Here is a 14,051-nt window from a genome sequence, read left to right on the forward strand (position 1 = left end):
AACTCGGTTGCTGCTCGTAATGAGATATTATTATACCGAACTAGTTTCAACCCGCGGATTTGCTTGGACATATCATTTTTTGTTTGATTTACTGTTACTGTTTATTATATAGGGTAGAATCATATCCGCTAAACCATGTAGGCAGGCATATTAGGCCTAAATGGTACTTGCGCCACCAGTTAGGCGCTCAAAATACCCATATTGCGATAGTGTACATTCAATATATAACTAAGTACCTAATATAAGATCACATTTAAAATACCAACTGCTTTAGTGGGTTGAATATTATAATAACATTAATATGTTACTAAAACTAACTATACATAGATTTACATACAATTTATCAAACAGCTAGTTTAGTTATAACGTTGAGGCCAGTAATTCATAAGATGAAGTAAGTACTTTGTAAACATAAACGAGAAGTAATTTATGTTTATACGCACAGAATCTGTACCGAGGCCGGCGCGTACGCTGGCGACCGCAGCGCCGCGCGTGATCTATTACGGAACTATTATGTCAGATAATGGGATCAATGTTTTCGCGTTCACTGCCAATGACCGGCTTCGAACACCATAGCACCATACTATAACAAAGGTGTTGCTGGTTATTTAAATACTTATGGGCTTTTTTGTTGGAGGTACCTATAATGTAATGTTGACTTACCATGTAATGATCATATTACGTTATGGCACAGAATAAGTAATAGTATTATCATACAGAACGGCCACGCACCGCCCTGCCCGACTCGAATTACCTCGCCCCGCGACAGCAGATTGACGGCCGTTTGCCGGCCGCTCAGTACTATTTTTAAGTAACTTACGCACCCTATGACGCATGACGCGTGTACCGACGTGCCGTTCACACATAGAAACGCAAGTGATTTTTGGTGTATAGCGTGTCCGCCCTGTGGTTATGGTTAATGAATAAACTAAAATAAACTAATTGCCACTTATACAATTCTTATATTTATAATTATTCAATTACTAAATTGTGATTATATTGAGTCACTTGGCCAAATACCAATCTTGTTACGATACAAGTAAAGTAAATCATTTCTAAACAGGAACATATGGCCAGCCAAATTAAATTTACATCCCTTTGAATCTTGTTGATTATGTAGGTACGAGTACCTATATGAAATTTCTCAAGACTTTCATCCACATTATCATTGTGACAAGTACCAAAGTGACCCGAGCGTGAAACTGTATTATTGTGGTACTTCGTCTAAATACTAGCGGTAACTTTCTGAACTGACTAACCGATGTATCTTGTCTCTTTGCAATAACGCCATGCAAGAATGAATTGCTATTAATAAAATACTAATTGGGCAGGATTGAAACGGGATTAATGTCAACCCATACCCATTTTGTGGTCCAATATTAGTGAAATTGTCATTAGGAAATTTTAAATTCTAAATAATCACTTTCACGTAAGTAATATTGATGAGTTGCTCTGTTATTTCGAGGAGCATGCAATTAACAACATGGGATGAGTGGATGACCGACCATCTTGTGGATGTTGTGGTTAAGCATAATTAAATTTTCCTTGTCTATTTATTTAGGATTATCCTGTTTACTCTTGAATATAGTTAATATGCTGAGTAACTATGGAAAACACTAATTACAGACTTAAATAAAACATTGAGGGGGAAATAACATATAAAGTTAATGTATACGACTGTATCAGTGAGAAAATAGTTATTTGTTTAACAAGGGGGCAAAGTTGTTGTTTAACCTCTCATGCTAATATTGATACCAGAGCAAGCGAAAGATTCCAAAATTGAAAACACGAAAAATGGAATCTTGAGCGTTGCGAGGGTTTCAAGGCAGGAGGGTTAAACAATTTTTGCCACCGAGTGAAACACAATTTTTTTTAACCACACCAACACAAGGAAAATACTTTCTGAAAAAAAAAAACAAAGCAAATCAATTCAAAATGAACGCTTTTAAATATTTATCATTCAAAATCATCATTTAAAAGTCCATTCTAACATAAGGAAACAACTCACAATTTGTATTTGATTAGTTTTCCCCACATGTGGATAAAATGCAACTCTCATCAGTTTTTGAACAATCAAGAGAGCCTTTACTAGCTGATGTGGTGAAAAGTAGGTTTCCATATAGAAAGTATACCAACAATACGAAATTATACCGCAAAAATAATACCTCATTACCGAACCGTGCCTCCGTATAATTTATACGGATTTGCCAAAATTATGTTAATGTGCGGTTTGCTTAATTTACAACGACATAACAAATATACTGGCTACTTTATACTGAAAGATCATAAGCCCCAAAACGCGTTAAACAATAATCAACTTAAAATACGCACCAATAAAGTTCATTATAGCGACGGGTACCTATCAGTAGATTTGAGATATTTTTGGTATACTTAAACAGTCTATCATAAAGTGAATCAGAACATGAGAACTAACAGTAAACCGAACAGTATGGAACCAAATTAATGGAACAAATGAGCTAATGACAAGGTATTTTATTAGCGAACACTTTGTACTATCAACCTTATTTTTAAAAAGCTAGGGTTGAAATTAGCTTGGTTATTTGGGTGTCCTAAATAGGAAGGATAATAGGGAAATAATAACATTATGGGGAAATCGCGTGATAGAATTGAGAGCACAATGTTGGTTGCGACACCAATGTAATTGGTGAATGGGCTTTATAGGGTTAAGACCTATAATTTATTTGTGCAATGGGGTTTCAGACTGACCAAAGATAGATTTATATAATCCTAGGCGTAACACTTATACGTCATTCGTTTCCCGGGGGATTTTGACATCGGAAAAAGTTGCGTACAATTATCAGGTGTGAAAATTGAGTCAGTAGGTATCACAGGAATATGGTGAAATTTCACCCGCATCGCATATGAATCCTTTAACTTCACTTGAAATTAGAAAGAAAAGAAATGAATAATTAAAATGAGTATTTACTAAAAAGTGGTCAAAATTAAGCATCAAGGTCTGCGATAGCTATAAAGCTACCATGTATCATGTATGTAGGTATTCGATCTGTTTCCGATATAATACTGATCTCTCAGTGTCAAAAGTGACACTGACAGATCAGTATCATATCGGAAACAGATCGAATAACAAAAACTCGAATTGGCCTGTATTTAAAAATAGGCTAGGTTGTAGATTGCCCATCGTTCAGGGATGGCAATCCTAACCGGTCGGCGACAATGGCACTCTAAATGAAACCTTGACTGAATACGAATAGAACTCACCTTAGCATGCAGGTCAGCTGGACGTCGTTCTGGTATCTGTTAAGGGCGGGCACTCCTTCAACTCGGACCGCGTTGACTTTGTCTCTTAAAGCGCTGCCAGAGCCTCCGCAACGTTCTCGAAGGATCGACATGATGTTCGGTTGGCGGAGGAAAGCTACCACCTGCGTAAAAAAGCCAGAATTTATTATGGTGATATACAACATTGAATACATGTCTTTCTGATTTTAACAGAAAACTCTTGACTTGGTAAACCGAGTCTTTGTGAGAATCGAATCAAATCAGTTTGAGGTTATGGAAAAGTACCAAAAAGTCGGTTAATCGTGTCGGTGATATTTAGTATAAGAGTTGTGGCAAAACTTCAACAAGCAGGAGTTCTGGCCAAAGCCATAATGATATTGTTTATTTAAGTATTTTATAATATTCATGCTGAATTTAGGCTCTACCGGGTGTTTCCTGTAACAGGAGCATTAGAAAGAAAGAAAAAAGAAATAACTTTATTTTGCATGAAATATGGTACAAAAGGTGGTCAGATAATATTATACATAAGTAACACATATTTCACCAGCATCTGGCATGCAAAAAACTAAACTTACAACTAAAGGTAAGTTTAAACAATCATAGTCAAGGCCTATATTATAATTATCATGCACCTACCTCACTCAAAAGATGTCATGTATTCCTCAACGGAATAGAAGGCTTTTTGTACGAGCCATGCTTTTAGTTTTATTAAATTAAACTGTAGGCTTTACTCCTCAAACTGACCAACATTTGTTCAGCAACTTTTAAAAATAACTTGTGTTTTAATTTTCATTACACTTTAAAGTTTATTCTAAGACGCAATGTATTGCAAAATTTCTTATGTTTAAAGGGTGACAAGCAACGCCAAACACACAGATGGCAGCGTACATTGAAAATAATATTTAATTAGTATGAAAAAGGTATAATCTAAAAATTTCATAATTATTTAAAAAAAAGTTGCTGAACAAATGTTGGTCAGTTTGAGGCGTGAAGCCTCCAGTTTAATTTATTGCTCCTGTTACAGGAAACACCATGTATAAGGAAATCGGTAATAATATACAGTGTGGAAAGAATGAATGGGCCCTGGAGGGAAAGTGCCTTTTATAACCTTAAGTTAGCTCAGTTGCTCAAAGGAAACATTCTTTTATTTTTTTAAAGAAACAAAACTGCATTCAAAGATTTTTTGAAATTCGCTTGTTCACCCGGAAATCGAAACGACTAAAAATTATAAAAAATAAACACTCGATATTTTATTCTATTCGACACAGTTAATGTTAATGATAAAATTTCTCCAAGAAACATTAGGCCTTTACACTGTCTGTCGTGCAAAATATCCATAAAATCGAATATTTAGTATTCATGAATATTTTTAGACAAGCAAAATTTAAAAAAAATTAAAAATCTTTGAATGCAGTTTTGTTTATTTTCAAAAATAAAAAAATGTTTCCTTTAAGCAAAACGAGCTAACTTAAGGTTTTGAGGTACTTTTCCCTCCAGGGCCCATTTAATTTTTCCACACTGTACATCTTTCATTTTTTTTTTTTTTTTTTTTTTTATCCTATCTGGCTTTTACTCCCCGCAATTTTGCACGGGGTGAATTTGCCAATGTCGGTTTTTGACTTTCACACGTGAGGAGAATGTTCGGTAGTCTGGGAGGTTGTGGTTGGGAAGACCTAAAAACGAATAATTGTTATGAACATCACAGACAAACACATGACGAATACAAAAATTAGTAGAAAAAAAGCGGGAAGTGGGTGACAGAACGTTAATAGTGCCAACATGAAGGAAGTGGAAGAGAAGAAAACGATATATAAAATAAATATGAAGTATAGAATAAAACATAAATAATTAGACGCATTAGATTATAAAAGATAAGACGCTATTTAGAGTTTAATGTTGTTCGTTTGTAAATATTTAATGAGTATAGAAGTAAGCCTAGTATCCATGTGACAAAGCAGTGAGCTAAAGCATATAGGTCGTGGAACATTTTCGGGTAATACATCGTACAGTGAATAACTACACCCTGAACAAGCAAAGAAGATGTGGTCCAAGTTACCCTCATCCAACCCGCATTCACACAATGAGTTCGCACGGACACCAATCATAGCCAGAAATAACGGAGTACATACTTTACCTAAGCGTAAACGACAAATGGTCGATATTACCCATTTCGGAGAAGTACGAAAACGATAGAACCACGGTTTTCGAGTAATTCGAGGTTGTACACAGCCATAATGTTTACCTGTCTGTATTCTAGAGGTATCCCATTGCTTCTGCCATGTATTAAACATATTGGATAGCGCACAACTCAATAGGTCAGTACCGTAAATTTCCTGCTTCATTGATCCGATGTCAATCGCTCGTTTTGCCCACATATCAGCCATCTCATTGCCGTTAATACCACAGTGGCTTGGAACCCACCCGAGAACAATATGTAGGCCCCTTGATTCACACCTACGTAGCAAAGCTTTGATTTCGAGAATCAATGGAAATTTTGCTTTGAATTTGAATTGGTTGCCTACAATAGCCTGCAGGCAACTCCTACTATCAGAGATGATAATGGTGTTTTTAATATTGTGGGTCTCTGCATATTTGACAGCCTCAAGAATAGCAACTGCCTCGCCTGTGAAAATGGATGCTTGAGGAGGACATTTAAATGGGAGGGCAATATTGTACCGAGGAATCCACACCGCTGCTCCCACACATTTTGTAGGATCCACCTTTGAAGCGTCAGTAAAAACCGGTAAGTAATCTTGCCATTTATCTAAAAATTTATTGAACTTGTTGTTTGCTCCTGGATCATTTTTGAAAATTCCTATATCTAATAGAACTTTAGGTGAATATATTAAGGTCTCAAATGCCACCTCAAATAAAGGGTTAGCGCCGGATTTATATAGACTGGGGTTAATATTAGACAGTTTTGAAAAAGACATTATTATTCTTGGAAAGGCTTTATATGTCCAATATCGGTTTTCAGTGACCTCCAGTGCCAGTGCCCGCAAGCGTGGAAGCAACAAGTGGTTGTTGTAAGAGCTGGCTTTGATCAAGAACCTGTCGGCAAGATATTGTCTGCGGAGAGACAAAGGAGGTTCAACAGCTTCTACCTGCATGCCATTTTTGGGAGAAGGAAGCATAGCACCCAGTATGATCCTTAAACATTTTGCCTGTATGAGGTCTAATTTATCTAGGCCATCCTTATTGCAAGGTTCCATTAGAAATGACCCATAGTCTATATGGCTGCGTATGATGGCATTGTATAGTAGCTTCTGGCAATAAGGGTGAGAGCCCCACCAAACACCTGATAATGCTCGCAGAATATTAATATTTTTTTTCACATTTACTCAGTACATATTTGTGATGTGAGGAGGCCGACATTTTGTGGTCTAAAATAACACCTAGAAATTTTACTGACTCTTTACTTGGTATCATGACACCACCATAACGGACATCTGCAGGAGGCATGATCCTTCTGCGACTGAAAGTCACTAAACAACTTTTTGTTGGCGATAGGGTAAGACCATGTTCATCAAGCCAATCTTTGAGGTAACCCAGCGCTGTATTCAGACTAGCAGTGGCTTTGTCCATTGAGTTTGCTGAGGTGTATAAGACCAGATCATCAGCATACTGCAAGACATTACAGAAGGAAAGGACAGATTGTTCCAAGTCGTAGGTGTAGATACTGTAAAGCAGGGGGCTGAGTACAGATCCTTGCGGGAGACCTCGCCACAAAGTCCGAGGCGGGTAATAGGAATTACCATTTCTAATTTTAATTGACCTACCCATGAATAAGTTGGTGACAATATGTACAATCTTCGCGGGAATGCTCAGATGAAGCATTTTTGCCCTGAGCACCGGAAGAAGGACATTGTCGTAGGCCGCAGAGATATCTAGGAAACATCCCAGAAGATATTCGTTTTTCGAAAAGCTTAGTCGGATATCAGTTGCTAAAATGTTTAAACTGTCCATTGTACTACGGCCCTTTCGGAAGCCAAACTGCGTGTCAGCTAGAATACCTTTGTTTTCCACAAACCATTCGAGTCTGTTTTTAACCAGATGTTCCAGTATCTTTCCCATTGTCGCGGACAGGGCAATCGGGCGATATGAGCTAGCCTCGTCTGGGTTTTTAGACGGTTTTAGGATTGGAATAATGACTTGGGTCTTCCAGTCAACAGGGATCTCTCCCGTGCCAAAGGCATGGTTTAGAATACCAAGCAGGTACTCCTGTGAGGATGTATTTAACTTAGATAGGAAACAGTATGGTATGCCATCCTCTCCCGGTGTAGTATCTCTCAATCCACTAAGCACTAGACTAAGCTCTGAGAATGAGAAAGGCATGTCTAGAGAGCTCCCGGTGCCTGGCAGCGGGGGAAGTAACAAACAGGATGCTTCAGGGACAGTTGGCGGGGCAAGTTTATCTGCAAAGTCTGACAGCCAGGAAGAATCTGTGGTGGCCATAGATTCTGGATTAAACGAACCCCTGAACCTCCTTATATTCCGCCATATAAGTGATGTAGGGGTTCTAGGAGATAAATTCTCGCAGAACCCCTTCCATCCCCTCTTTTTTGCCTTTGCTAGGAAGCGTTTTGTACGGGCCGAGATTTTTTTGAAAGAAATGTAGTCTTCCAAATTTCCTGTATTGTTGAAATCCTGCTCAGCGGCATCTCTTTTTTTAACGGCTGCCGTACAGTCTGCGTTCCACCACGGGGGTGATGGGATTTTGAGTTTAGCAGGTTTCTTTTTTGGTATATATTTATCGGCGGACTCTATTAACACATTTTTAAATTTTATATATTTTTCATCCTGACTTATTTCGCTCGTGTCCCACTCTTTCATATTTTCCTCTATAAATAATGCATAATTGGGCCAGTCTGCTGATTGAATTTTGTGTTTCAGAAGAGGTTCGGGGGAAGGAGATGGAAGAATAGAAGAAGGCTTGGTGATAATAATCGGGAAATGGTCACTGCCAAACGACTGGCGTAATACCCTCCAGGATAGTAAAGAAGACAAACTCGGGGAACAGACAGATAAATCGGGAACTGATTGGGGGTTCTGGCCTGGGTATACCCGATGCGTGGGAGTTCCGTCATTAACAACTCCTACATTGATTTCATCGAACAAATCCAGCAGGGCTGATGAAAACGCATCCGAATGGTATGACCCCCAGGACATATTGTGACAATTAAAGTCCCCTAAAATCATAAGAGGAGGTGGAATCGATTTGAGAATAGATTGTAATTCATGCATATTAACTACTTCAGGATGGGGGATATATATAGAGATGAAATTAATGCCCATAACCCTGGCAGCTACGGCATTAATCCCATCCGAGTGAGGGGGGATATGAATTTGGGAGAAAGGGTAACTGCGCTTGATCAACAACGCACATCCGGCGTGTCCATCATTACGGTCCTCCCGGAGACATGAGAAGCCCGGCACTCTGAGAAGAGTGCCGGGACGTAACCACGTCTCCGAAATAGCCGCAACAGACACAGCATAGGTGTTGATGAGCTGAATAAGGTCAGGTTTTTTTGGGACAATGCTTCGGCTATTCCATTGTAGAAATGTGACCGGGGGGGCCGTTGTTGTGAAATGTAAGTCTTTCAGCGAGTGTGATCATTAAGGGCGCAACGTCGTTCGGTAGGCAATCGCTCCACTTAGCGATTATGTTTGTTAAAAATTTTAAACAGAGCTCCATTAGGTCTTCATTGTGGGTGATTCTATTGTAAGAACTATTCAGAGCTTGGCCATTGGGGAGTTGAGGTGGGGGAGTTCGGACAATATTGTTGTGGGCTTCTCTATCATAACCCGGAGAGAGAGAGACCCTCGTTCGGGGCGCTCGATATACGGTTTTACGATATGAAGTGGTGGGCGGAGGAGAAGGAGATGGCCTGAAAGTATTAGGGTCGCATGGGGGCTGTGAAGATCGGGAAGAGTCTGTAACCTGTTCAAACATGATTCTTGCTACATCTGAATATGGCTTACGAACCGCTGAGAACTGTATTGCTGCTTCTGCGTATGAGACATTCTGCTCAGACATGGCAAGTTTAATGGACTTTTGTCGACCATATTCATTGCATACTTTGTCTGTAGCAAAGTGTCTGCCTGAACAGAATATACACGTCACATGTTCTGGAGCTACATTGCATCCATCACCGGGGTGTTTTTGTGCACACTTATAACATCTAGCATCAGACCGGCACTGTGTTTGAATATGTCCGAACCTAAGGCACTTTCTGCATTGAATAATTGGCAGTTGATATACTTCTACAACTAGTGAGGTGTAGTAGGCGAAAATTTTTGACGGTAAGGATTGTCCTTCAAAGGTAACCACCACCGACTGGGTTGGTGCCCAGGATGGGGATCCATCATCTTTTGTCACTTTCCGCTGCAGACGGCGAGCCTTAAGGATTTTTCCTTTGCCTTCTTTGAGGTTTGTACCGTTGACTAAATCCTCCATAGTCCAATCCGAAGGAACTCCCCGTATAACTCCCATACGCGATACATGGTATGAGGGAATATCAGCTATAAACTTATTTTGGGCTAGTAGCGGGTGCTTTAAGAGGCTATTTGCATCAGCTGCTGTGGTGAAAGTAACTGCTACTCTGTTGCGACCTACTGACTTAATACCACCTTCTTTTTGGATGTTGTTAACCTTTGCTTGAGTAAGCAAAAGGCCTACATTGATGGGTTTTAGGGAAGCATTGGAAGATGGTACAGACTCTCTAGAGACGTGAACTATAAATGGTCCACCATCTTCGGCATTGTACTCTCGGTATTTGCTGTCCAGACTGGGGTGTTTGTATAAATGTGGGTTGAACTCGACTGGATTGTTTTTGTTTAAATCGACTGTAGTATTTTGACTTACCTCCATTGGATTATTTTTATTTAATTCGACCACATGACTATTATTAGGCTCGACTGTATTATTTGTATTACCCGACTGCTTGTCGGCCTCTGTCGTGTTAATTACAATTTTTTTAGGGGAAGGCTCCAGCTTGGTCGGTGATAAATCTAAGTTACGCTTACGCTTACTTGAGACGTTCTCCCAGTTCATGTCATTATCATCAGCCTCATCTGGAGGCTTCTCCTTCTCGTTACCATCCATCTAAACGCCTATATTAAAATATTCCACCACCTGATTAGTAAATAAGGAAAGTTGTTTTATTTATGGGAATATAACCTCAAAACGAACCACTCACTCAGCGCGCTACTCCTCAATCCATCTTTCATTTAATTTCAAAACGTTACCTTGTCATTGTACGCGACGGGTATCTCCTGCATGGTGCGCGCGTGCGCGTCGCCGGCCGACAGCGGCGGCCGCGGCGGCGGCGTCGGGGCCTGCGTACACGCAACCAGTTAACACACCGTACGTACTCGGAGTTCAATCATATTCTAACACAAACAAACATGGTAGCACTGGTTCGAAAGGCTAAAGACTTTTAGGTACTTCAATCTATATAAAAAAACTTCTATTAGCTTAGGCAAAGATCATTTTTTTCCTGGCCTATAAGTACATTAAGGAAACCTCAAATAGAATTTTTACTTCCTAAGACCCTGCGTATTTAATATACTGATAAAAACTGTCGCTTACACAAATCTGGTCACTGAACCAAGTTGGTCGTAAATAAATGACTTTAATTATTTTTTATACATATTCAACCATTTTTCGATTTATGTTGAGTAACTGCGGGTTGTAAATTCAAAAACAAATAAACGCTTCTGGGTCTCAGGGGGCTATAGATGTCTAAGTATAAATAATAAGATAAACCATATATAGAGAATACGTTTTGAAAACAAGTTTCGAAACCATTGGACGCCACTGAATAATTTATTAGTTATACCATATTATATGAGTCTGTAATCGGAGGCGGGTAGAACATGTGGTACCTAGTCCAAAGGTTATGATAAAAAAATGACATTCAAAAATCTGCACTACATAGATACATATGTATAAATCACTATTCAAAACGGCGACTTGCGTTTTTGAAAAGTTAATTAAATGTCTACGTAAACAAAATGTACAGTTTCTAGCATTAATAAACGACGTAAATTTAAAATACATATGCAATATTCATCTAGTTAAAAAAAAACATAAAAAAGTATATTTTATGCTAGCGGCTGAGCTTATTAGGGTACAATAAAAATGTACATATTACATGCTGAAAATTAACACATTTTACACATCATTAAATACATCAACATTTTCACAAATAAAAAAAACCGATCAAGTGCGAGTCCATTTAACTCGCGCACCGAGGGTTCCGTACACACTTTCAATTATCTCATGTAACAATAAACACGAAAGGCTTTTGACCAGAAGTACAATAAGCATAATTGTGAACAGCACCATCTATTGGTAAATTGACTAACTAATTTGCGCGACGTGTGTATGTTGGTTTTTTTGGGATAATTCTTTTTTATGTGAACAGTTTTCAACAATTTTTATCTTATTTGAAAGAAGGTGTTTTTTGTTTTTAATGTAATCTCATAGAAATTTTGAGTATAATAAGCACCAAAAAGGTTAAATTGCAAATAAAAATAGAAAATGTTTTTTGATAATATTTATGATAATGTTAATGTTATGTAAAAATTTGATAATTTCTCGTTCTTCGGAGATAAGGGGGGTTTTTTTCACATTTTCGTTTAAAAATATATTTTTTCTACTTAAAAAAGAAACATTGTCTTGGAATGTTCAATTTAAGCTCTTTCAAATGATTTTCCACTCGACCTAGTAACTAGACTTTGCAATTTTGCCCCTTCATTTTGGACATTTTCCATAGTTAAATAAAAAAATAACACTTTCATGTGTCTGGGTTAGCGTTGTTCATAACTATTCCAAATTTCAAATCAATAGCTTAAATAGTTCTCGAGATATTTAGCAATGTGACAGACAGACGGACGGACAGACAGAGTCGCACCATAAGGGTTTATTTTGTACCTTTTTGGTACGGAACCCTAAAAAGTAGCTGCAAAGAAAATTTTCGAAACCTAGTCAAAACAAACACAAAAAAAAGAAAACAAACCAAACTCATGCAAAAAAAAACAAATAAAAAAGAAAACGAATGACAGTCGCATCGATTCAACAAACGTGCAGAGCATGTCAGAAGGAAACGACAGATGACACGTAGCTAGCTAGAAATTAGAGTGAAATTCCAACAACAACGTACCGGAGTCGGCCCGATTCCGAAGCAAAGGTATTTCATGTCAATCTTTAAAGAGAATTAGCCGTTGAATTCACATGACACTTGCGACAACGAATATACTGCCTTATGACATTTTTAACTTTATAATGTCGTCAAACAGAAGAAACCATGATTCTCATAATTTTGTTTATGTACAACGCCACAACGCCGTTTAACGAAAGCTTGTAAAACAAATTCAAACCGTCCAAATTACTATCCTAAATACTTACTACACTCATTTGAGTGTCGAATTTCATCAACCCCATTATTCTAATGTCCGAAACTCCATGGAACCGAAAAACTAACCAAAATCGTAAGACACCTTAGAAAAAAATTCTACTTCATCAAATAACGCCACATTTTGGTGCCGTGACCAGGATATATTTTCCTTTATTTGAAGTCGGATTTAAAAATGAAGGATTTACTTTGAATTACTTGATTTTTGTTAGCTCTGCCTTGCGAGACTACCGTTAATGTCAAACAGCGACACAGCTGCCCACAGCGGAAGTCCGTTTCTACAAAACGAGTTACGTCTGCTAAAGTTACGAATCACAAACTTTCGTGAAACGGGGCCCAGGTAGCTTATTCGAGGCAACAACACATGTATAACCGCCAAATTGAATCTAATGGATTAGACATTTTCAATAACTTGGAGTCGTAAGCACAAATGCACATATGTAAAGCAATACTGGCATATTCGTTTTTTAATGTCATAACGCAGTATATCTCGCAGTTTAATGTAGGTTAACTACATAAATCACAAAAGGCAACCATAGGTATGAGAGCCATGAGATATGGTGAGGTATGGTTCAACTTTTTGCCTGGTTTCTGAAGTTTAACTAAAGGTTACGCGTTCGAAATAAGGGCCAAATTATTAAACGTGTTTATATAATCTCGGATTTGTTTTATATGGTTTTGATATTGGAATAAACGTGTACCTTACAGTGTTGGTATTAGGGTTTAAAATTTCATAACAAACATTGAATTTTTTTTGAGATTATGTTTGTGAGAAATGCAAAAGACAGTATTTGCCAAACTATGATCCTGCATCTTATAACATTTCTATACTAAAGAAGCAGAATGCAAGACTGATATCAAGGGGTACTTTAACCAAAAAGTATGGAACCTAAAAAAAATGTTTGTTAGTTATTAAATGTTAAGTAGTCACAGAAACCAGACAAAATAATTTCCACGTCGACAGCTCACACAAAGACACGTGTCAAAAGAAAAGCGTATAAATACTGGCCCTTAGAGCTGTTAATTAAAATTAATATCATTAGTTTCAACGAAGTAAACATTACATTAAACATTATTAGGCCTCCAACGAGATGGAGCGACGAGCCTTGAGGGAGGCCTACGTCCAGCAGTGGACGTCTATCAGCTGACATGATGATGATGAAACATTATATGTAGGAGGATCTGGTCTCTTGGCAAATACGAATAAATTTCTTTAAAATGTCGTTCGAGTTCGCCATCTTGCGAATATTATTTAAATAAGGTGATTTATATTTTCGCTCACACACGGCAGATGCAATGATGGTGTGAGATTCAAGAATATCATTAAAGATACTGTTTTGCTATAATAAAAATACTCTAAATTCAAAGTAACTT

At 38.0% G+C, this 14,051-nt stretch overlaps 1 protein-coding gene across 9 annotated transcripts in view; it reads right to left on the reverse strand.

Annotated features, from left to right (window-relative positions):
• Positions 1-14,051, reverse strand: part of LOC134741972 (E3 ubiquitin-protein ligase HECW2) — a 143,880-nt gene that overhangs the window by 71,859 nt on the left and 57,970 nt on the right. For all 9 annotated transcript variants that reach the window (XM_063674869.1, XM_063674870.1, XM_063674868.1 and 6 more), the window contains 2 exons: positions 10,507-10,596; positions 3,241-3,401 (listed from right to left, as the gene is read on the reverse strand). In XM_063674869.1, coding sequence (XP_063530939.1) covers positions 3,241-3,401; positions 10,507-10,596 — 251 coding nt within the window. The remainder of the gene's footprint in view (positions 1-3,240; positions 3,402-10,506; positions 10,597-14,051) is intronic.

Source organism: Cydia strobilella, chromosome 6 (genome assembly GCF_947568885.1).
Source record: "Cydia strobilella chromosome 6, ilCydStro3.1, whole genome shotgun sequence".
NCBI lineage: Eukaryota > Metazoa > Arthropoda > Insecta > Lepidoptera > Tortricidae > Cydia > Cydia strobilella.